This window comes from Orcinus orca, chromosome 1 (assembly GCF_937001465.1).
Source record: "Orcinus orca chromosome 1, mOrcOrc1.1, whole genome shotgun sequence".
Lineage (NCBI taxonomy): Eukaryota > Metazoa > Chordata > Mammalia > Artiodactyla > Delphinidae > Orcinus > Orcinus orca.
Genome location: NC_064559.1, coordinates 92,244,827 through 92,269,565, shown reverse-complemented (window position 1 = coordinate 92,269,565; position 24,739 = coordinate 92,244,827). Strand labels below are relative to the sequence as shown.

The 24,739-nt window shown below is 45.0% G+C and overlaps 2 protein-coding genes across 7 annotated transcripts in view; one reads left to right on the top strand and one right to left on the bottom strand.

The window, feature by feature from the left end:
• The window catches only part of PBX1 (PBX homeobox 1), a 283,269-nt gene that overhangs the window by 190,086 nt on the left and 68,444 nt on the right, over window positions 1–24,739 (top strand). Inside the window, exon 1 of one of the 6 annotated variants that reach the window (XM_033409752.2) lies at window positions 19,814–19,954. The exons of the other annotated variants lie outside the window; for them this stretch is intronic. The gene's annotated coding sequence lies outside the window, so the exon portion shown is untranslated. Of the gene's footprint in view, window positions 1–19,813; window positions 19,955–24,739 lie in introns of those variants that run through there. 6 annotated transcript variants of the gene reach the window in all.
• Window positions 12,635–13,534, bottom strand: LOC125962169 (ferritin light chain). Its single transcript, XM_049702456.1, has one exon. It carries the CDS (start codon window positions 13,301–13,303, stop codon window positions 12,776–12,778), a length of 528 nt encoding a protein of 175 aa, XP_049558413.1. The 5' UTR covers window positions 13,304–13,534; the 3' UTR covers window positions 12,635–12,775.

Sequence of the window (24,739 nt, the reverse complement as noted above, 5' to 3'; positions counted from 1 at the left end):
TCGAGGTGGGTTTTTTGTTGGTGGTGGTCGTGGTGGTCAAGAGAAAGATGACCCTTTCTTGCACTAAGAACAGAGGACATATCAATGAACAAGACAGAGGACATCGCTATCTTCCCTATCCCCCTTGGAACCCAGATTCCTGTAGGGGAGGCATATATAAACTACGTTGGGGTTTAAGGACATAACTTGATAAGGTGCAGTGATATTTTTGATGGGCTGACCATGACTTCCAAAGAGTACAAATGGAAAAAAGTCACGAAGTATTGTAATTTTAAAAATTGGCATGACACGTGGAAAGCTCTGAGTCACTGTAACCTAATAATAATTGGTCCTATATTAGAGTCTTTCACTCTTCAACTCAGGAGGATTCATATTTTCTATTATTGTCTGAAGTTTGACCAAATAAGGAATACAAAGGGATTGATTAAAAGAATATAAATAGCGATCCCAAAGAAATATTTTAATTTTCAAATTATTGAAAGAGGTGTCAGGACTTGAGGTGTTATCTCATCTACGTTTTTAATCACATAAATTATGTCTAGCCAATGAAGTCAGTGGGTCCTGCAGTCAATTGGGTCCTGACAGAGAATGAAGAAAAGAGTTTTAAAAGGTGTTTTTCTGGTTTCAGCCTTAAAAAAAAACTCTGAATCACACAGTTACTGTTTTGTAGCCCAGCAAGCTCTCGTTCAGGTGAAACTACATACAACACAGTAGGTTGTGTTGACCCAGGAAAACTTCCTGAGGTTCGTTAACCACCAGCCTAGTTCAGACTATAACCCAAGGACACGGTTTACATCTTCGGTGGGCTGGTCAGAGTGCACCTTGGGGTCTATTAGGATCTAATGAGACTGAGTAAGTACTCCTGTACTTGAGTGGTTTTCACTGCAGCACGTCTGGTTTTATCATTTAGAATGGTATCTCATGGCTTTTGAAGTGATTAGACTTTGGGGCCAAACTGAACTCTGTTGTTGGTTGGGCAGCCAATCTACACAGATCCATCTCCTTGGCCACTTAGACCCTCACCTATGACCACCTCATGGTTCACAGCGATTTTTCCTCTTTGATCCTACAACTTACCCCCCCCCACCCCAAACCTGCATTATTTTCACCTCTTACAGACTCACAAGTCTGCAGGTAGGGCTTTGCGATCACAAAACACTGTTGACTATTTTTACCACTTCATTGGTTGTTTCAGACAACCACTGTTTTCTTGCTCATAATTGCTTAAATATATCATCACATGGTGTCGTGCTTATGGCTAGTAAAACTCCTACTCTGAATGACTGCACCCTGGCTTGGTGGGAAGTGACATAGCGAGCTGCAGGCGGACTCTGAAGTGGCAGGTTTTAGATGTTCCCTGATGCCAGGAATTGATCTCAGCTCCGTGGAGTGGAGGACATAGGAAAAGCAGATGACAGAAGGGTCCCTGCCAGAGCACGGGAGAAAGACTTCCAGGGCCTGTGGTCGAGTAGAAACTTCACTGCCTTTTTCCTCTGTCACCATCAGAACGCATGCCACAGCCTTTCTTTTCCTCCTCAACAACCAGCCAAGTGCAAGACAAGAGTGCAAACTCTGATATAAAATTATACTTCGCCTCCTCAAAGTGTGTTAGCTAGATGACTTTTTTTCTCGCTCTCTTGATGCCAACAGCAAGACGCTTAAAACTAAAATCTGTTTCTTTTTGCTTTCGGTTTAGGCAATTCCACACTCATGTCTTGAGTGCCTGATGTGCTCACCTAGCTCAGTGCCTGGCACATAGAAAGTGCTCACGAAATACTTGCTGAATTACTAAGTGAATGGAAGTACCAGGCCGGGTGGGAGTGATGAGGAAATGGAAGGGAAAATTAAGTTCAAGAGTAAAGCAAAACAAACCTCTGGGTAAGAGGAGTCAGGATACTGGTTACCTTTGGAGATAGTGACTGGAAGAGGGTGACCAGGACTTTGGGCTGTGCTAATAATATTTTCCTTGTTGATCCTGATTCTGAATATTGGGCTGCATGTACTTTGTGAAAATTCATGGGGCCAGGCATCTATGATTTGTGTACTTTTATTTAATGTACTCTGCGCTGCAATTAAAAACAGTGTTTTTAAAGGTTGTCCTCAAGTAACGTAGGATGTAATTGCCAGGGGTGGGGGGTGGCATGGAAGGCAGAGGCGGTAAGCAATATATAGGCAACAAATTAGAATGTTATTTGGCCAAATCCACATTCCAGTAACTGGTGTGATAGCAGTGCAACGAGCGGTTCATTCCAAGCTCTGCCCTTATGGGTGACATTAACATGGGTTTCTGGGGGGTGGGTCAGCCCTTGGGCTGAAGCCTCCAGGTCATACAGGAGGAAGTCCACACTCAGTGCCCCTTCGATGTCGCAGAAGCCTGGGTGGCTGCTTCAGCTCTGTCTGCTGGCTCCCATTTATGTTTTTTTTTTTTTTTTTTTAAAGAAAGAAACATAAGGAAAACATTTGCTTTGACATTGAATCCACCCCCACATGTAACAGTAATTGCAGGGCCTGGAGGAAAAAAAAAAAGTATCATTCCAATTTGGGGCCAACCAGCCTTGATAATGTTGTGTTAAACCTTTTAAAGAGATGAAGCCAAGCTGCAGCAAGGCCCCCCTGGTGCAGGTGAACAATAGGGGACACAGAAGAGAGTAGCCAGGAGAATCTTCTGGAAGCAGGAGATGTAAGGGTGCTGACACTACCTTTCTGACACACTCTTCAGGGAAGACTGGTAACTCCAGGTCTGGCCCTTGGACCGGCTTGTGCTCCTGAGCCCCCCAGAGGGTTTTGGCTGTGAGCTAGTCAGATGCCCATTTCACCTGATAAGATATGACCACTTGACCTCCACCTGGAGCCAGATTGGATCCCCCTAAAAATGAGAGCTGTGAAAGCACTGTAGCGACAGGGCCCTCTGAAAAGTCCCAAAGCACACATGCTTTTTCCTCCAGTCTCTGTGTGTCTGTGAAAGTTCAAATACTGAGTCAAGTTTATTGTTTCTATCTCGTTTATTTTAAGTATAGTTTTACACTTTATTATATGCAGTGACATCTTAAATGGAGCCTGTCACTCCATCTTGACTACTGCTAGGGGCTAGAGCCACTTACCATGTCACACAATTCAGCAGCCCTGATTAACAGTATCTGAATGAGCAGCTCCAACTCTCCCCTCCCCCACCCCCTCCCCCCAAATAGTGCCCCTATTTACATGAAGCAAAATACTAGAACAACGGCATCTTATCTAAAGCGAGAGGGATTCCAAACTGATAAAGTTTGGGCTAGCATTTTCTTTCCATCTCTTTTTCTCTCTCCTTTCTCCCCCCCTCCCTCCCTCCCTCCCTCTCTTCCTTCCTTCCCTGACTCCTTCCCTTCTTCAGCTTTTCTGAGAATAATAAATAGATGATAAGTTTTTTGTTTTTCCGGGACATGCTTTGGTCTATGTTTTCTTTCTCTCTTTGAGAATAACATTTTGTTAGGTTAATTCATGCCCCCCAACAACAACAATGTAAAACAAAACACAACCCAAAAAACTTTATTTTCTTCCAATCCCCTCCCCGATTCCAAGTCAGTTTTTGTACTCCTGTCATTATGCGAGGTAGCCTAGAGTAATTTGAATATTTCATTCTCCCGGCTGCTAATGCAGCATGCGTTACAGATGGTACTTGCTTCATCCTTCTGGACCTGGTTCAATTATAAATGAAAGTAGGGAGCTGAGATTTGTCTTTTTGTCTCTGCTTAGTTGGAATAACACAATAAAGCTTGATGGGTAGGAATTTCTCAAACTGCCTCTTTTTCTCCTCGGACGTTTCCCAATTAGATCTCTCCTCAGAGTACTTGGGTTGCACTCACATTGGAAGCCAAATGCGTAATTATTTCTTTGGATATTTTCTTCCCCTCCACTTGGACTCGGGCTGTCTTCGAAAAGTACAAGTGGCCTCTGCCCCAACCCCTGCCCTTTTCTTTTTAGTTTCTATTTCTCATCGATTCCTTAGCTATGACTCCGTGATTTAGTCAAGAACCTTGAGTAAAACCATTCCCCTTCTCTGTACCCTAAAAAGTCCTGTCCCCTCACATCGTTCCACTTTAGGACACATTGACGGTCAGGGGCAAGGATTTTTCTTCACATTGAAACATGTATACCCTGCTTACTAAAACTCAATATATAAAAATAGAACACACGTGTATAGTAAATTATGCAAACTTATGAGTGCAATCTAATATGCACATATTTACTAGATACTAGTAGTATTTTAAGTGTGTGTGTCTGTGTGCCAAAAGACTTGGGTTTGGTGTGTTTTTGAAAGCTTGAAAAGTAAACACTGCATATCTTCTTTTATTGGGCATTATTTTTATGAACATTTTTAGTAAATAGTAAAGCATTTAGAAAATGGTAAAGCTGTTTACCTCAGGCTATATTTATTTGGGATCCATGTAAGATTTTTCCCCCGCAATCCCAGATTCATGCAGTGTTACAGATTAGCTTAGAGGAATGACTGATTCAAATATCTGCCAGTAATTTGAAAGAAGGGGGGAAAATCATTAACCCTGTTTCTCTTGGATTGATTGATTGATTAACTGAAATTTCATTAGTTGGTGTGGATGCTCCATTATACAGATCAATTTTTTAAAACTTTCACCTTGTTCCTCACCTACTGTTGGAAACCAGCTTTGCATGATCGTATCTGTTATTGTTTCCACCTCACTCTGATGTTCTATTCTTGTAAAGCTAAATAGGGATATACATCTGTAGTATCTCCTAACCACCTACATTTATGGAAGTTTAAGTCATTAAAAGGAAAGAGAAAGCAGCCTACAGAGACATTGCCAATTGAAAAGAGAAAGTGTCAGAAGGTTATGGTAAGAGCTGTGATGCCCTAGCAGAAGCAGCCTGGCTTAAGGATCTCTGTTCTTTTCTCATGCAAGTTGCAATAATTCTCAGCTCAGAGTCTTCCTTCATTTTCCTACTCAGCTAAATGGGATCCAACCTAACTGTAGAGATAACGGTGAAAATTAACCCAAAACAGAAAGCTAAGTTTTTCAGATTTATGATATATCATAAAAAATAAAGTGCTTCATTTTCTTATTGGTTTATGCTACCACACCTGTTGGAGGTGATCTTGTAGTTGAAGACCTGGTTCTGAAGTGCTCTGTACACAGACTCCTCCCTGTGTCTCAATCCACCTTGATTCCTGGCTTGGCTTCTATTATCCAAATGATATTAGGTGAGCAAGGGGCAAAAACTTTGGACCTCAATGGAATGAGAAATACTGTTGTTCTCTGTTTTTCAGGTAGCTAAAATCTTGGCAGCCTATTTTCTAGGAACACAACAATTAGAAATGTTTAATAACCTATGGTCACTTTCATACAACTAATTATCTTGGACTCACTTTCTGTTAATAAAAAATCTTGCAAGAAAAATGAAATTGAAGTTCCTATTTTTACCTAGTTGTAATTTGTCAGTCATTGATCTACTTTTCTCTGGCAATAAGTAAACTGGAAAATAATAGCAACAATACTGATATTGGTACCATAATTGTCAGTGTACCAAGTACTTTTCATATACGTTGTCTCAATTTTCACCCTTATAATAACTCTGAATAGATAGGTTTTTATTTTTCTTAGTGTACAGATTGGAAAACAAACTTAGAGAGGTTAAACAACTTAACCAAAATCACAATTCAAATCCAGTGTGAATGCGTTAGGGTTAGGTTTAACTGTAACAGAAACCACTGTTCACCCCATTTCAAGAAACATAAGACAAGTGTAATCTTTTGACATACTCATTGATCCAAGATGGCTACTAGAGCTCCAGCTATCCCATACATCTGAATGGAAGAAGGGTGGACTTATTCTCTTTCAAGAGGACTTTGTAGAATATTACTCATACTTCTGCTTGTATCCTATTGACTAGGACTTATTGACATGACTATACTTAATTATAAGAGAGCCGTGGAAATGCAGCTGGATGGAAATGTTTCAGCTATCTCCAAGAAACAGGGCAAGTTTCTGAAATGGCACTGCACTTGGATTTAGAAGTGCGAGCCTTAGCTCCCAAATTTCCCCTGACCAGGGAAGATGGACTGGCTAGTCATTTTTATTGTCTAGATCTGACTTGGAATATAAGGGTCATATTAGACCAGAGAACCCGTGTGCTATAAAGGCAAAGGCGAATCTTGATTGTGTTAATGCATGTTTACTAAATTGGTGTAACTAAACATAGGCACGATGAGGCACATCAGATAAGAGGAGGTGGTATGCTTTGAACAGCGACACTAAAAAGGTCTGACTCTAATCACACCATGGATGACCAATCCATGGAGATAGGAGTGACCTTCAAGCCCTGGTATAAATTCTTTAAGATGACTTTTTGTGCTGCCAGCAGAGGTTTCTTCTTTTTCTTTTTTCTTTCTTTTTTCTTTAATAGGTAGCCGCCAAATCCTCATGCCCCCTTGGTAGTACTTCCACCCAAATCATAAAAGAATGATTTAAAGGATTGTGAAGATTCATAGGTTCAGTTTCTTGGCTCTTCTATTGCCAATGGTCAAGGAACCTAAACGTTCCATACGGCCTCAGTGGAGAGGGCATCTTACTACTAGCTTTATTTCTGGAGGAAAAAAATCCAAGTTTTTAAGTACTTGGGCATGTACTCTTTGCTTTGTAGCCCAAGTGTCCCTCAAGTCTTTGCCCATGAGCTGAGTGAGTAGGCGTCTTCCCTGGGCACTTCTATCAGTTGTATCAACAGCCTCAAAAGCTTTGGGAGACAGACTGTACGCACATCACATCTCAGAGGTACTGACGGCTGGCTGGTGGCTTTCATTTATTCATATTTTTAAAAGAATAAGATGAAAATCGGGCGCCTATATGTTCATGACAGGAAGCATTTTGTGTGTGTGTGTATCTATGTATAATATTTCACATTGTATATCACTTTAGACTCCTAATATGATTTTCCTTAGGTCACACATCCATATAGAATATTTGACAGTGTAGCTTGCTCTAATGTTTTTGTGGCAGTAATGTGGAGATGACCGTATTACTCACGAGTGAGCACTGCTGGTCTCTTCAGAATGTCAGGAGAAACTTTATGGTGCTGCCTGCGCCATCACATATTTTATTTAGACCACAGATGTTTGGTCCCATAATTTAGTTGTCTTATTCTGTTATATCTTCAGCTGCAATTTTTCTTTTATCTTGCCTTTATAATTCTACTGGAATTTGTCTAAATAGCTACAGGTCTCCTACATGGAAAAATACTTTATTAATTGTGGCAACTTTGGTACACAGATCTATGTATACATTATAGGATTTGAAATGCATAGTGAAATATTAGATACAAAATTTTTTCACAATCCTGTATCAAATATTTAGATCAGTATATTTCTTTACTATTATTGAAACTACTGACCATGTTTATGATGTCTAAAGATCAAGTTTAAGGCTTTTGTTTTATTTTTGTACGTTGTCATAATTATAATTCTTCTGTGAACTGAGCTTCTTCCTCTGGGAAGGAACTTTCCAGCACAGCAAGACAGATATCCATGTAGTTACAGATTAAAATACTTTTCCTCCACCTTGGCCTTTCCAGCATGGTAGCTTCTACCAGTGACCACATATACGGTCATCAGTAGTATACGGATATTGATTTAAGCCTCAGTTTCAGGAGCATATAGATCTAATGTCTCGACAAGAAATGGCAGACAGGTTAAAGACATACGTACATACAGTCCTGCTGTTAATTCATTCATGACTTTTGTCACTGCCCAGCAAGGTTAAATGTTATCTTTTACAAAATTTGTCTTGGGTGCATTATACGTGCAGGTTTGTGTGTGTGTGTGTGTGTGTGTGTGTGTGTGTGCATGCACACATGTGCAGTAGGGTGGGCATTAATTATTTTTTCTGATTGAAGAAAATAGGATACTGTTTGCTCTGATTTGTTTTGGAAACTTGGAAAGGGGGAACTTGGCCTCACCTGTGAAGATGATTGGCTCCTGATAACGGCTCTCTTTCGGTGCTAGATTTGGAAGGAGGAGGCAAACAGCTAGTGGAGTCATAACTGTTCAAAATGAAGTTCACCTAGTAAAAGTCAGGGAGAAAGCACCTCTCACTTATTGGGTGCCTTCTGTGTGCCAAGCTAGTCTAATGACTTCACACACGTTAACTCGTTTTAATCTGATGGCAATCCTGTGAGATAAATGTGATTCTCCCCACTTTCCTTACTAGGGCTTCGAGCAGTTAACTAACTCGCCCGGAGTCAGACAGCTAATAAGAGGCAGAGGAGTCAGAATATACCTTAGGTTCGTCTGATTATAAAACCATCCTATTTCCAGGGTACCATGGAAACTTGTGTCACTGTGAGTCAGATACAGCGTCAGGATGTGAAATGCCCCTTAAAATACTGTTATGCAAAATCATGGCAATGGCTTTATGGGCTATCCTCATTGACTCTGCTTACCTTGTTTCATTAAATTAAGAAGTATTTATGAACCTGTTCCCTGCCCCTAGCTAAGTCCCAAATGCCGTAGGGGTACAAGAGAAGGGTAAGATGTGGTCCCAGCCCTTGGACGGATAACTCTCAGAGGCAATGAGAAAACAGTATGTGGAACAACTGATAGCCACGATGATTTTTAATAAACCTGTGACTTGTAGGGTGTCAACAGTAACTATGGAGCCGTACGTTTTCATTCAGAGAAGATATCCAGAAGCAGAGAAGGGGGAAGACTAATACATGCAGAGTTGAACAGAACCTAGAAGGACACATTAAGGGTGGCTGGATGAAGGGGCTAAAGAGAAGACCTTAGAGGAACAGCCGTACTGAGCATTGGCTGTAGAAACACAAAGTATCATCATCTGCAGGTGTAAGAATAATATCTGCCTGGCCTGGCACTTTACAGTTTTCTAAGCACTTATGTTTCCTTATCTCTTTTATCCTCACTTCCTCTCTTATTGAGGTACAGATATTATTAGTATTAATATCATCATCGTCGTCATCATCACTCCCGTTTTGCAAACAAGAAACACCAACCAAGCCCTGTTCCAAGCATTTCCTGGGCTCTGTGAAGGGTTCTGAAAGAAATGAATGAGAGAATCTGGGGCTAAGAGAGAAGAGGCACCACATTTGTTCAAGGTCAGGCCACTAGCGAGACGCAGAGATGTGGCCTTGTCCCAAGTGTTCTGACTCCCGTTTGGGTATAAAAAGTAAAGGCTTTTCTAGAGTTCGATATTCCCTATCGGTGGGTTCCAGTTTATGAATGGGTTGTATTCGCTGAGTAATATTCCATTGTATATATGTACCACATCTTCTTTATCCATTCGTCTGTCAATGGGCATTTAGGTTGCTTCCATGACTACAAAATAGTTTTTAATAAGAAAATATACTTTGAAGCAGGACTGACTCTATAATTTTGGGGGACCCAGAGCGAAACAAAAATGTGAACCCCTGGATCAAAAATTATTAAGAATTTCAAGATGGTGACATCAGAGCATTAAACCTAATGCAGGGACCTTCCGAGCATGGGGCCCTGTGTGACTGCACAGGTCCCTTGCCCAGAAAGCCAGCCCAGTGTGGAGGTTTGGCTTAGAATACAAGGAATACCTTTTATCTTAGAAGGTTTATCAGAGCTCCCCTAAACAGGAGTGGAGAGGAGGCATATGCCCATGTTGGGGCTGAAAAGGAGCAGCGTACAGGGTGCAGGATGGAGGTGGTGCCTTGCATCCGCTTGTCTGTGTAGATGTACCAGGAACGTGTTAACTCTCCATTGCATAAGGAAAGATATCTCTATTAGTCATTCCTGAAGAATTCTAATCTGGAGCAGAGGAGAGAATGGAGAAGTGGGAGGCAGCACAAACGTCAAAAAATGGGCCTTCTGTACTCACTGCCAACTCAGATCGGGTTCATTTTCAAGTTCGTAAGCGTGTTATTATAAGTGTAGATAAGGCCCATCCTTATGTAGAAGTCCCAGCACCTTCCACATATATTTCTAGCACAAAAACAGATGGGATAGAAACTTATACAAAAATCACATCTGCCACTCTGGACAATTAAGTAAAACATGAAATTGCTGCGAAAGCCACAGGGTATTTAAATAGAACAAGATTTCAAACGAAGGACTCATATTGTTGAACCGGAATGTGGTTTAACTCTCCATCTTCTGAAGGAGGAGGGTATTTTTTGATCTTCTTCTACTTATACATATATGTACATATATATGTTTTGGCCCCCTTTATCTTCACATCAGCGGATGTGCCCACTTAACAAAGACAGTTTTTCTCATTCAGTACTCTCATTTAGTACTCTTTTTGAATCATACCATCAAAAGGGACATGAAAAGGGGGAAAAAAAAACCTTAACATTTATTTCACACAGGCCATATACTAGGGGCTCACCAGAACTGTAGACGGAGAGCCCTGCCAACTTTATTTTACAATTGAGGAAAGAAGCCCCGAGATGTCAGCCCAGGCCTCCCTGCCAATAAGTGATAGAGGTAGAGCTTAAAGGCTAAGTCCAAAGCTATATTCTCCTCATTCACTAGATAGCCCATCCTATTTGCAATTCCAACACAGGGAGCCAGAGATGTAGAGAATAGGGCCTGCAAAGTAAAGCAACCTCTCCACCTTGTAGGAACCCTGTCATCCAGAGGGGGGACTCTGTCAGTATCCACTAGGTCCTTGTGGAGGCTGAGTACTGCTTTGTAACTTAGCTTTTACTCCCTTAAATGTTTCCAAATGTGACTTGGATTGATACCCACATCGCCTCTCCATTGTGTGAAACCCAGTGGTCCCCGATAGAAGGGTTCCAGCCAGCAAGGACAGTCGCTTTGGGCTGAGTGTGGCCCAGTCAGGCGAGAAGCATATCGACTCTTCCAGCAGACCAACTTAACTTTCTTGTCATTTTCTCTGGCCACTCCACTCTGACTCACTGCCCCACCTCGGACCCTGAGTATCGTCAGCCTAGTTGCGGGAGTTAAGAGCACATTCCTTAAGAAGTCCACTCAAATTAATTTAAACATCAGGTCCATTGCCTCAACTTGCATATACGTGTTGGACTCCATTACTAATGACTCGAACTTGCTGGCTTAAAGTTTGGGGGATCAGGAAGAATCCCACAGAGGTTGGATGAATGAGACTGGCCCAGATTGTGGAACTGTACTCTGGTTCCTTTCATTTTGTGGCCCCTACAGAGCTGAGCAGAAGACACAATCCTCTAACTTCAGAAGCCTTTCCATCTTTGACTCAGGCCCTGAGAGGGGTAGTGTGAAGCAAGGAAAGAATTAGGCTCAGAAGACCCTATAAAGAAAGAAAACACGGGCTTCCCTGGTGGCGCAGCGGTTGAGAGTCCGCCTAACGATGCAGGGGACGCGGGTTCGTGCCCTGGTCCGGGAAGATCCCACATGCCGCGGAGCGGCTGGGCCCGTGAGCCGTGGCCGCTGAGCCTGCGTGTCCGGAGCCTGTGCTCTGCAACGGGAGAGGCCACAACAGGGAGAGGCCCGCGTACAGCAAAAAAAAAAAAGAAAGAAAGAAAACACCTTGCCCTTAATTAAGGCACCTGGGTCATGCGCTCTTCTCCATCTCTCGCATAATGGAGTCTTACTTTGTCATTTATTAAATGGGCCTGATAGAACTGGTCCTGTCATAAGGATCAGATGAGGTATTGTGTATGCCGTACAAACGCAAATAATATCATTATAACCAGGAAGCTAGGGTTTGAGTTGGAAATTCAGGAAACCAAATGTGGACCTTGAGCCAAGTTTTATTACCATGGCACAAAATGGAATGGTTTATGAATAACTGTTACATAAGTGATGAGACGCTGAACTACTGAAAGGGATTTGGGTCCAGTCGCTGCCAGCCTGCCCCACTGCCTTCCGCCGTGTCCGTGTATCTCGCCACACTCTCCACTTGCCTGCACCTACCCCACCTCCCTACCTCTGTACTCCCCACTCCAGCTCACAACATGGTAACTGGCGTGACACCAGTACCTCCTCCTGCTCGTACACACACAGTCCGTGCTTCTCCGAATAGCAGGGCGTAAGCCCAGGATTGTGCAAAGAGCCTGGACTTTGAAGAACTGGACTTGCATGAACTGTGTAAACCTGCGCTGATTTCCCCCTCTCTGAACCAGTTTCCAAAACAATGGGTATCCAAGATCAATTTCTGAAGATGGATGTGAGGCTCAGATGAGATACTGTAGGTGAGATAACATGAAAGATCTTGGTAGTGTGTAAAGCGCTATAGCAGAAAAGGCATCCGAACCTGTTCAAAGGCTGTCTGACGAGCTCTTCCCATTTAGACAATGGCTGGTTTTCCAGAGACGTGCCTTAACAACCGAGACCTTTAAAAATGACCTAAGGAACCCTCTGTGTCCCAGCTATGGTTTTTAATCAATAAAGTAAAATGACTTGCCCAAGATCACAGATATCAAGCATGGCAGACCAAGGACATCGATCTTACTTAAAAACCAGTGCTTTTCCGTCTGTAGTCACCTCTTTTTTTTAAAAAAAATATTTGTTTATTTATTTATTTGGCTATGCCGGGTCTTAGTTGCAGCACGCGGGATCTGGTTCCCTGACGAGGGATCGAACCCTGGCCCCCTGCATTTGGAGCGCCAAGTCTTTTTTTTTTTTTTTTTTTTTGCTGCAAAAAGCTTTATTGTTTCCATTTGGTCCAAGGCTTGGGAGAGGGCTCCAGTGTGGTTAACAAGCTGCCTACTGGCTGCAGAGAGGGGCTTCGGGCAGAAGCCCTGACACCAGAGGGGCTCCTCAAAGGCCACTGGGCTCCGGAGGCTCCTAATCGTGCTTGAGGGTGAGCCTTTCGAAGAGATACTCGCCCAGCCCAGCCTGGGGACCAGCCAGCCTGCGGAGGTTGGTCAGGTGGTCACCCATCTTCTTGATGAGTTTCACCTCCTCATCTAGGAAGTGGCTCTCCAGGAAGTCGCAGAGGTGGGGGTCTGCGCGGGCACAAGCCAGGGCATGCAGATCCAGAAGGGCCTCGTTCAGGTTCTTCTCCATTTTAATGGCGGCTTCCATAGCGTCCTGAGTTTTACCCCACTCATCTTGAGATGGCTTCTGCACGTCCTGGAAGAGGGCGCGGCCGCCGCGTTGGTTTTGCATTTTCAAGAGACGCTTGGCGCCCTCGTGCTTCTCTTCGGCCAATTCGCGGAAAAAGTGGCGCACGCCCTCCAGAGCCACATCGTCGCGGTCGAAATAGAAGCCCAGAGAGAGGTAGGTGTAGGAGGCCCGCAGATGCATGTTGACCAGGCGGTTGACGGCGGCCTCCACCTCGGTGGAATAATTCTGACGAATCTGGGAGCTCATGGTTGATCGGTAATAAGGAGTTCGGCTCAAAAAATGGTGTTGGCTGGTCCCGGTGACCGAGGACAGCTGAGTGGCTGACTCCGAAGGTTGGAGGGTGGATAGATGAGTGGCTGACTCCGAAGGTTGGAGGGTGGTCGGAGGCTGGAAGAAAGGGCGACCCTGGGTCTGTTCCGTCCAAACACTGTTGAAGCAAGAGACAGATCCGGGGAACCGCCGAGCGCAATGAAAACTGGAGCGCCAAGTCTTAATCACTGGACCACCAGGGAAGTCCCTGTAGTCACCTCTTGATTGTGGCATCACTACAATCACTCAGTACAATCACTAGAGTCACCTCCTGTGCCCCAGCTGCCCTCGGCCTCACAGGCTGGTGGGTGTGCTCTTCCCGTAGTGACCAAGGCAGGCTGGAGCCACTCTCTTCCCTTTTCCTGCCATGCTTCATCGCCCGGATTGTCTTGCAGACGATGCCTGCAGCCGTTCTGCATTTATGTGGGCTCACCGTCGTCCTGGGCCTTCTGTAGGGTATGGCCAGGCAGTTATCCTACTTGCCCGTCTATTCTTTGGGTCATAACTTTTGGAGCTTATCACCATCTCTACCAGTTAACACTGCCGGCTCCGAAACTCTGAGCAGAGTGCCTTTCTGAAGTCAAGTGCTACTGTTGATGTCTCTAAATCCCCTTACTCAGATGCACAGTGAGGATTTGGTGTTTATTACACAGGCAGGAGAGATGTGCAGAGAAGGAGGTGAGGAGGCCTAGGCCAGTACCAGCGGGGCTCACGCATCCACTCATTCCAGACTGCTGTGTGGGCAGCGTGTAGCTGATCCCTTTCAAAGGCAAAGCCAGTTTAAAAGTAGATACCTCTTGATCCTGTTGCCTTAAGATGCCAGCTTTCACACAAGGAGCACACTTCACTCCCAGGCCTCTGTGAGCCCTCCTCCACCCTCCCTCCATCTCCATCTTCCTTCTCCCTGAAAACCTTGAGGATTTGGAATACTTCCTGCCCACGTTTTCAACCAAGGGACCACCAGGGGATTTCAGATTTTATTGCTTTTTTCTTCGGGATCGGAATAGCTCTAACCGGCTACTATTTGAAAAACATAGCGGTATTTTTTGCTTATTATCAAAAGGAGAACAGAGTTTTCCTGCAACTAAATGAGAACTTGATACCTTTCTTGCCCCGAGGGTGTGAGTTTGCACGTGTGTGTGTGTGTGTGTGTGTGTGTGTGTGTGTGTGTGTACGGGGGGCGAGGGAGGTAGAGGGGGGTCCAGCCTTCCCTTCCACCATCTCTTTCTCCTGGTCGCCAAAGCCCATGTTCTGAACCACACCAAGGAGGGCAGCCTGCCTTTCACCAAAGGCAGACCATCAGTAATTAGCTTCTTGCCTGCCTCTCTCTGTCCTCTGTGTCCATAGGGTTCTCCTCTCTTGTCAGTCTGTCTCTTGTCTGCAGGCAGCAACTGTTTTTCTTGAGCGCAGAAATCCCCAAACTTGACAATCACTACAGTCTTTCTGTCTTTTCTCTTAAACAGCTTTTTTAAAGCCCCCGGAGACCCTTAAAAAAAATGCAAATGGAAATTATGCTGGAAGCTGAAATGAACATTGTTGTGAGTCATGAGATCCTGGCCACACGGGGACAAACTATTTTTTATTTGGGGTAATATTTCTTCTTTGGCATTTATTACACCTCTGTTAAACACAGCTCGTGTGACACAGTGTTACTCATAGGCAATCAGAGAAAAAGCTGAAAGTTGAGCCATCAGTAGGGCAGGGCAACTTATTGTTAATAGCAGCCATTAAAGCTGAAAGGAAAAATTACCCATCTGCCCCCGCCAGACCTGTCTGCCTGAGACCCAGCGGGCCTCCAGGCCGGAAGGGGGGCTGGGCGAACATGAGGGAAGGAGAATGGAATGTAGAAACCCGAGATCTGTGTAGGGCAAGGTAGGGCTGAATTCAAGTTTGGGCCCTACCCCAAGAATAGGAAAAACCCCACTGATCTCAAGCACTCAAGCTGTGCCTCTGTCTGATCACCCTTGTTCACAAAAGCACCTGGTGGCTCTCACAAGATTCATTTTAGCTACAGATAGGAAACTCAGCAGAAAGATGCTGCGAGATTCATTTTAGCTACAGATAGGAAACTCCACAGACAGATGCCTACAGCAGCAACACCTTCTCATTATGCAATGCTTTCCCCCACAGGATGTAATTTGTAACAGGTTTACTCTACCCAAATTCTTTGCCATTAGACCTTTGGGGTTCAGCGATGCAATTTTTTTTTTAAATTTAACAAAGTCTGTATTTAAGAGAGCATACGGTTTAAAATCCTTTTAGACATTTTAAATCCTAGCCAAAGATGCAACACCACTGACAAGCCACTCTGACAGCATGCTTGTTGATGGGAAAATATAAGATGTCAGCTGGGAAAATACATTTGAGAGGGCTTTGGGGGAGTGTGTCGATACAGCTCACACCAGGCCTGGAAGGGAGAGGCAACGGGCCCATTTTGCAGACAGTGTTAACTCACTTGGGTGCAAAGAGCGACTCATTATCAGGATCACATATCCATTTGGAAAGCTATAATAGAAACTGGACATGTGGCTTGGAGGATGGCTCGTGAACAGCACTGCCCCCTCCCCTTCCCCTGCCCACACTACCCCTCAAGAGGACTGGCGTGGTGGGACAACACTTTGCAGCCCTGCACACTCTTTTGGGTGGAGATATTAGAATGAGGTTTGAAAGGCCAGTTGGAGGGCCCCAGAGATGACACAGAGGCTGGCTGGAAGTCTGAGCTGAGCTAGCGGCACTCGTCATTGAGGCAACCCCTGAGTGCACGCCGGGCTCAAGGTAAGTGGTGGGGCCTGTCAGAGAGGGGAGATGCCGCTGACTCAGACCCAGAGAGGCATTTCATACTCAGTGTCTGATTTCTCAGATCTGATCACATCCAGTTCCAGGCTTCAGCCCTAACTGTTCCTTGGCTATCAGAGCTAACGTCAGGTCAGGTCAGCTTAACTCATCACCAAGGACGTTCTTGATAAAGCTGGGTTCCTTCTTGCCGTTGGTGGCTTTGTCTCGCTAAGAGCAGTGGTTCTCAGCCTTCGTGTTGGCAGCACAATTTTGAACCCTAGAGTTATTTTGGTTGCATCTTGGAATGAATTTTCATCTCTCAGAGGATCTTCAGCCCATGTCCCTCATTGAATAGAGCTCTTTTCTTCCCCGACCCAGCTCTTAAATACAGTTACCACACACTGCCCTTGAAAAGACGCTGCCTCTTATCTTCAAGTCTTGGTGGATAGGTTGCCCCCTGATAGACAGAACTGGGGAAACCACTCAACTCAGCACTTACCTACAGGCACATGTGTATCTCATGTGTACTGGCAGTTATACTGTAGTCTATTCAAGTGCTTTAAGCATTAGTTTTGTGCACTTATCAATTGTTGAAGAGTCTGACAGTTTGGGCTTCAAAATTTCGTGTCAGAGACCATAGAGTTCAACATCTCTGCTGCGGGATTTCCACGCTGTGTTTAAGTGTGGAGAGTGTTTTGGGGGGTTTGTGTCTTAAGGGATAAGCTGGTGAGGAAGAGGATGGGAAGGGCAGGACTAGTGGTCCACACACATCATTTTACAGCCTTTACCTATACCCCCCCCCCCACCACCTTGCTTCTCCTTCCTCACCTGTGGAGTATCTCTAGAGGGCATTCATGAAGTCACCATGAGACACCTGCTAAGTGTACTGGAAAGAATTAGGTGTTGGAAACACATGGAAAAGCAGGTGTTGGAAAGAATTAGTTGAGGTGAGGTTGGATGAGAGAGAAGCAGGCCTGGCGAGGGACCTCTGGGGGCAGGGCAGAGGTGACCAGCATCTTTGCAGGGTCAGTGCGGTGAATCCACCTCGAGAGGGAGGTCCAGGACTCAGGAAGGTCAGGAAGTGATTCTCCTAGTATTCCTCATGCTGTGCGGAGGCAGTTTCCTAAAATGTTAGGTCCACTTTGGATTCTTTGATCTTTAAGAAACATGAATAGGAGAAAAGGCTAGATGGCAAGACAGATGAATTTCAAAGGGGGCTGTGATTCTCTATCCTTTAGAAGAGAAGGCCACTGGTTTGTTGAATTCAGAGGGCTGCTCTGAAGAGGATGTGACAGGAAGTTCCTCACAGAGAAGTGACAGAGCAAGAGAAAATAAACTTTAAGTAAGATGTTTTCCTTTTTAAGTCAGGTACAGGGCCCTTTGGGAAGCTTCAACAAATTCAGATTTTTTTAAAAAAATTTTTGTCTCCTCTCATGGAATCTACTAAATAAAGATGTCCTTTCCACAAGCATGTCATTAAATGCCGGCCTCCCAAATGAGATGAGAAGTCTCTGTGGCGGGAGATAGAAAAGGCAGCTCCTAGCTGGTTTGGGTTGGTTTAGCATCTTCAAAGTGAGAATGAGTTTCCTAAATTATCAATACGTCCTTGGATTTCTGAGGCCCAGTACAGATTCCTTTGTGATTTCCGTGTCAGCTGTGTCCCCCCTGCGCCTCCAGCCCCCAGTGGGTTGCACAGCACCATGCCGTAGCCCTCACTGTGGTTAGAGACAGCGTGGGCTCTGTGTCACAGATACCGCTGAAGTGGCTTCTGTGACCAAAAGCGAGGGAGGAGTTCACCCTTGGTTACGATTTAGGGGGAGAGTATATTTTCCATGGACCTGCAAAATCTGTTCAAATGCAGTAACTTTAAGACCTTCCAAAGACTGGAAGGGGTAGAGGGAGGCCATGGGCACCAGCTTTAATCTAATTTTTCTCCCAGAGTCATTACCATCGCAAGCATTTCCTTTCCGTCCCCTGTAGGTACACCACATCGCGCCAACAACCCGTGGCCCAGCAGGAATATACAGTATCCTTTGCCAGTGTCGATCAGGGCTTGATTACACTTCACGGCTGTAATTCAAGCCTACTAATCCTCCTCTGCGTTAGGAAAAGAGGCCTGTTCTATTAGATAAGCTGATTACTGTCTGGTGTGTGCTTCATGCCTAGCAAGAGTTGTTTATATGTGGAATTATTGCTGGTTGGAGTCTGTGCTTTACTGCCCCGGGTAAGCTTGCACAGAGGGGTCAGGGAGGGGTGGGGGGATCAGGCTTCACCTCGGATCCGGGAGGGGTGAGAAACAGAGTCTTGATTACAGCTGCTGCTCCCTCAACCTCTGCGCCCGTGGCTAAATATTTACTTTTCTTCTCTGGTACCGGAAGGAACCAGATAAGATTTCAAGAGTCTGAGACTTTTGCCTTCAGGACGCCCTGTCAAAGATCAAGGGTGAAAGATCACTGCCCCAGACTCTTCACGTTTCTGATGAGGTTTGCAGGGCCATCCCAGTGGTGCGGTGTCTCGAGGGCTAAGTGAGAGAGGAATACAGTGGGATGCAGTTGAGCCTGAGGTGAACGCAATAGCCACAGACCCAGGAGTGCCCAACCACAGGGCCGGGATGCCTGCAAGACCATTTGAATGCTTTCTCACATTCAGAGATGTTTTCTTCAAAGCCACAAAAGCCTTGAAACCACCTTTGTCTCTCCCTCCCAGCCCACCTCTGGTCTGGTGTGCAGCTTGTGGCTTGGGGGCAGGCTATGAAGCCCTGATACTTCACAGAGGAGGAAGTGCATGTGTTACAGTTGTCTGCGGGGGATGTTGGTGGGACGGATGCTGGCTGCACTCTCGTGGTCCCCCTACCCGCACCCCGTTCCCTGAAGCAGCTCTTCGGGGAGAGAGGGTGGGGTGTTGTGTCCTCAGATGCAGAGCTGAGGTTCTTTTTAATAGTGGCTCTTAATTGTTTAAGTCCTGCAAGTAGTTGCTGCACTTAACGGCGTGGGGATGAGGTGAGGCTGAAACAGTTACAGGTAAATGTGAACACCTGGTCCCTGGCTTTGGTCCACCACTGCGCCAGCATATGTTGGTGTCTGTTTGTGTATTTGAATATGTGACAGCCTTTGCTGGAGTAAGGAAATTAGGATGAATGTCAACACGGCTTAATTGTGATCATATCACAAGCAGAGGCCTTTTGGAGGGTAAACTTCCTCCACACCAGGGCATTTTAATGCTCTATTTATTGGTCAGCTTTTCTCCATGAAACGGTCCATTCCTTTAGGGCAGGCATTTTGTCTTTTATTTCTGTGTCCCCAGTACACATAGTACTTACCTGGCACATGGTAAGCCCTCAAGAAGTGATGTTTTTGATTTAATGAATGAATAACCTAATTAACTGTATTTCAGTAAAGAAGAGCTGTACCCAAGAATAAATAGAAATTGTTAGCTATTTATCATAGCTCACCGCACGTGTATTCCTTCTTTCCTGCTATTCTTTCCAGGAAGCAGAGACTCCAAATCCCCAGGGACATGGGTGTTTCCTTCGATGTAAAGGGCATGGCCAGCTAAAGGCAGGACAGCAACACCGCAAAGCCAAGTCACATGTTAGGAAGGACACCGTGACATATGATTTAGGAGGAAGGGCCACTGTATTATGTCCTAACCACTGGGCGTCTGGTCTATGTAACACTTCTGTTTTCTTTTCTTTTTTTTGGCCGTGCTGCATGGCTTTTGGGATCCTAGTTCCCTGACCAGGGATCGAACCAGAGATCCCTCGGCAGTGAAAGCGAGGAGTCCTAACCATTGGGCCTCCAAGGAATCCCCAGGGTAATGCTTCTTGATCCACAAACATCTTGAGAGTTATTTTATCTCTCCCTCCCTCTCTACCTTTTCTAGGGAAATCGATGTCTTTTAAAGATCAGCATAGTCTCCAAATGGATAAATTGTACCCCCTTGGGGGATTTCTTTTTCTTCGGGACTTAATTTATACTCCTAGGAAAAATCCAAAAGGATCCACACAGAGGGTTGTTGTACAATAACACAGAGCTGTGGAAAGCGAGTGCAAAGTTTTTAAGTCTAATTTCAGCAATGAAAAGTTTCTTTGACGTGCATTGATTAACTTTTTCTTCTTTAATTTTAAGGGATGATAAACCTATACCTTTAGTATACCCATCATTGTGTACATGGCTTGAACTTCTAAATTTCAGTTAAAATTTAAGACAGGGTATCTACCCGAGATCCCAGGATTGTACGTTCCTATGTTCCCAGTGTGTATGTGAGAGAGTGTGGGTGCTGTCACTTAGATGATGGAGGGGCAAGTAATGGGGTCTTTCCACTTCTACACATGAACTGAGTAAATGCTTGGCTATCCAAAAAATAATTGTCTGGGAAAACCATACCTTGAAATTCACCTTAGCATCTTTGAGATAATCTCAGAATTATTTTAGAGTGAAGAAAGGAACAGTGATCCTGCAATCCCAGAGACTCTGCCTCTGACCGCAGAACTAGCTGTGAGCATTTTCTCACGGGACATAAGCACAGACTAATGCCTTTTGAGAGTCTAGGGTCCTACCAAACACAGAGCAGCATGAATAGCAGTAAGGCAGAGAGCAATTAAGAAGATCTCTGCTTTTTATTCTGTTCATATTTCTTTCCATCCCTGTCACTTCAAGGCTGGGCAACTATCTCATCTTACATGTGTTGCTGCTGTCCTGAGTTTTAAGACCAGCAGCAAAAGTAGCAAAAGTATTTAGATTTGGGCAGGAAAACAGAAGGGAATTTAAAAGTGTAAGAGTGTAGGTCCACCCACCCCTGCAAAACCGTTAGGTGGCAGCTAGCACCAAGTAGTAGTTTTATACCCTGTATAGGGCTTACATCGGCCACTTTCAAATGCCACCACGCCCCATCCCTTTTTTAAAACAGCTTTTACTAGCATAGTTAATAAATGCCAAAATCATCCAAATAATTGGCCTTGCATGGAGGTCAGTGGAACCTTAGGGTTCCAGGAACCAAAGTCGGTTTTGGGGGGAACTGCATACACAGCATTTGCATTGGTTTACAGAATTTTTAAATTAGCTAGTTGTTTTCCTAACGTTGTCATGGTTCCATAACGGGTTTGAGATAATGTTTGAAGATGAGAAGGAAAGGCTGAGAATAATTCTATAACTTTTTTATTTTATCCAGGCAAAATGAATATATATATATGTATATATATGTATATATGTATATACATATATATATGCACATTCAGCCATCTTTTTTACATTTTAATTTTGCTCTTATTCCGCATTCATACCCCATATTATAAACAAGACTTGAACGATCTCTGTCTAATTTCAAAAAGAGAGAGAAGACTACATTCAACCATCTTGATGCGAGTGCTAAGCGCTTCTTTCATTGGAGGACGTCAAAGAACCTTTCTCCTCATTTTTCTATGGGTCTAAGTGTCATTTGGTAGCATATGAAGGCAGAGAGATGGCCCTGCAGTTCTGCTTTGCAAATTGGGAACAGAACCTGGAACTGGAGGGTGTCTCCTACTGTGTGATATCAAACCTTGAAACCAAGGTCACGTGCCAGCAACCCATCTCCACACATTACCAAACAGCAACAGCACAGCACCTTAAATTTCACTTCCACATCTCCTGTCACAAGAAGTGAAGACAAATTCAGCTTTAAAAAAAAAGGTTTGCACAACTGCAAACTGATGGTTTTGGTGTATGAACAATTCTGTGACTTTTCGGTTTACTTTAAGACATAATAGGGCAGAGGGCATTGACGCTGGGAAAACCACATGTGTGTTGTTAGTAGCTTTTCTTGGTTTAGCCTCTTTCAGGAGAGCAGAGGAAATGAAATTCTGCAAAAGGCAGCATGAAAGTTCACACTGACCTCCAACCTGTGAAAGTTGCCAGCTGCTAATTCAGGCCCTAGCGTCCTGGGTCAGCCCTGTGCTTTCTTCAGGGCTCTGGCCCTTGCTTGCTACCAGCCCAGCTAAGATTGGAGGCGGCTGGGATGTAGAGAGAAGGCCCTGGCAGTGAGTCCACTGCAGAACTAGTTGTGTGCCCATGGGCCCTTCTGAATCTACTGTGCTTCCATTCCCCCATCCGAATAAAGGGGTTAATAATACCCCATAATGTTCAGGTGAGAGTACAAGCAAATGAGCTTATTTTTGGCAAATTGCTTTGAAGTTTCATTCCCCCACAAGAAAATATCCCTGTTTCCATGGCTGCCTTACCATTTGTCCACACACCTATTACTTTCACTTTGTGTTATCAGCCGATGCTTCTCTTTTCCCCATGATTCTGCAGACTTCTCTTATTTCTGGTCGAGTCTCTCCAGCTGAAATACAGGACCCAGCAGAGAGTAGATACTCAGCATATGTTTGTTGAGTGACTGCTTGACCAAGAGACCAGCCTGGGTCCTTGTTGGGATGGCCGTGTTGGTGAAATTGTGCAGGCTGGCAGCACTTTGTGCAGGCTGAGAGATTTTTGTTTTAACGGAGCTGTAAGGCTGTCCCTAGACATAAGTGGACATGACCAGTCTGGCAGAGTCAGAGTGTCACTGGAAAGCAAGCAGCTCCCAAGGAGAAAAGCAAAGTTGGCTTCTGAGATGACTGTGTATCTGTTACCCCAAAGAGCACGAGGTCCTGTAAGGGCCTCTGATGAAGTGGGGACAGGTGGGGTCTCCTCTCTTTACTGCAGGGGACTTGCTGGGCAATCAGCACTCTGTACCTCCGTGTCCTCAGCAAAATAGATGCACTTTGCCAGTGATGTACCGTCATGGAGGGGCCTAGTAGGACCATGGTGACATCAGCCTGGTGGAACAGTTAAGAGATATTTTGTGGGTTGGAGAGATGCCGGCTCACTTAGTAGAAGAGAAAACAAGATATCTTTTCAGATAAGTGTAGTAAGAACCACAGTAAATAAGGCCCAGCCTCAGGGAGGCAGATCTTTAAAGGAAAATTAAGATCTCCATCATCTGTCTCTCTGTCAACCGTTGATGTATTTAGCGAGTGCCTCGTGGTGCTAAATGCTTTTTGATGATGATGGTCATGATGACCACCGTACCTCCCCACAGAGGGAGGGCACCTCCTGTGTGAGAGTTCTTGGTGGTGGGGGGGGGCTCCATCGCAAGCACACAGAAGGAAGGAATGGTCCAGAGAACGCTTCTCTCTTCTCTCCCCTACCTCCTGATTTTACCAGGATGTAAAAGCAACACCAACAAGAAAAAGGCCGACTGAAAATCAGAGCCTAATCGCTCCCATCTGCTTCAGCGCTGCTTCCCCTTGCTGCCTGCCAGGATGTTTGCCGCAGACGCTCAGTAGCACATTATTTTCGATAAGTTGCAATCATTTACTTGAAATCGACTTCTCCTTTAAGATGTCCCCCTGGAAACTTGAATCGGCGTTTGAGAATGCTTGCTCAGGGTAGAATTTGAACGCTTACACTCAAGTGCAAGAAAAGTGAAACCCATTTGACTGCCAGGTGTTTATGTTTCCGAGATCTCGGCCACGTGGACTCTGGTGGGAAGAGGGGACACCATGGAGGACAGCCCAGGAGCTCAGAGCCACTGCGGAGCTCATTCCCCAAGGAAAGGCACAGGTGCTGAGACGGGAAAGATTGGAAATGATGGCTTCGTGGACTCTTCCCCAGAGCAGAAATGTCACGCCCCTCTTAAGCCAATCCTTTCTTGGTCCCCATGACACGTTTCTCCTTTATGGTGAGACCAGGCTAGTGATGACTGAAGGCGTGTTTTGCAATCTGGAGCTCATCATCTCAGCGTCCTCCCCCCGTTCCACCACCACAACCAGCATTTCTTGTTCAGCATTCTCCTCCTCTTGCCCAGGATGAGACTCTAGACACAGCCAGCAGCCTGTCCTGCCTTCCAACCTTCCTCATCAGGAAAAGACTTGGTGCCTTCAGAGGCGACTCAGAACGTTTTGAGGAGCAGAAAAAGCCTCTTGCTTCTCCTGTAGCCTGTGTGCCTGCGGTTTCTGCAGCCCCTGGTGTCTGAGAATGACACCGGTGACTCATTAGCAGCAAGACGTGTGCTTCGGGTGGTTTTTGTAAAGAGTGGTGATGGCTCATTCACATACCCTCCCTGAAGGACCCTGACTGACCTTGTGTACATTTGTGAGATGACTGTCTGGGGTCACAGGTGTTGTTTGTGGTCATGGAAAAAGGAAAGCTAATTGGCAGGTGTTTTGAAATGGACCTGGGATGCCCATAAATAGACCGGAGTCCTTCCGCTGGGGAATTTCTGCTACCACCAAAGCGAACGGAGGTGATTTCTTCTCTAAGTGGGCCGCACTGGGATTTCTCTTTCCCTTCTCCTGTGTCCCTCTTCCAGTTCTCTGGAGCTGGCAAATCCAGCAGGCTGGTTAGAGTACAAACATTATGTTACTATGGTGTAAGGAAAATATCCCAATACTAGCTGTATGTAGGTGGGCAAGTTCCAGCAGCCGAAAGTCATCTGTTAGAACTTGGTCTCACATATTGCAACTGCTCTTACATTTGCTTCTAGGATGACAGTTTAGCCTGCCTTAGCTTTCCTCTGGTCAAGATGGAATCCCCACTTTGCTTCCTTTGTCACAGAGGTGGCAGAGTACTCTTGGCG

What these genes read in the sequence shown, in the direction of transcription:
- LOC125962169 (XM_049702456.1), bottom strand. Translation starts at nt 13,303, where the DNA reads ATGAGCTCCCAGATTCGTCAGAATTATTCCACCGAGGTGGAGGCCGCC.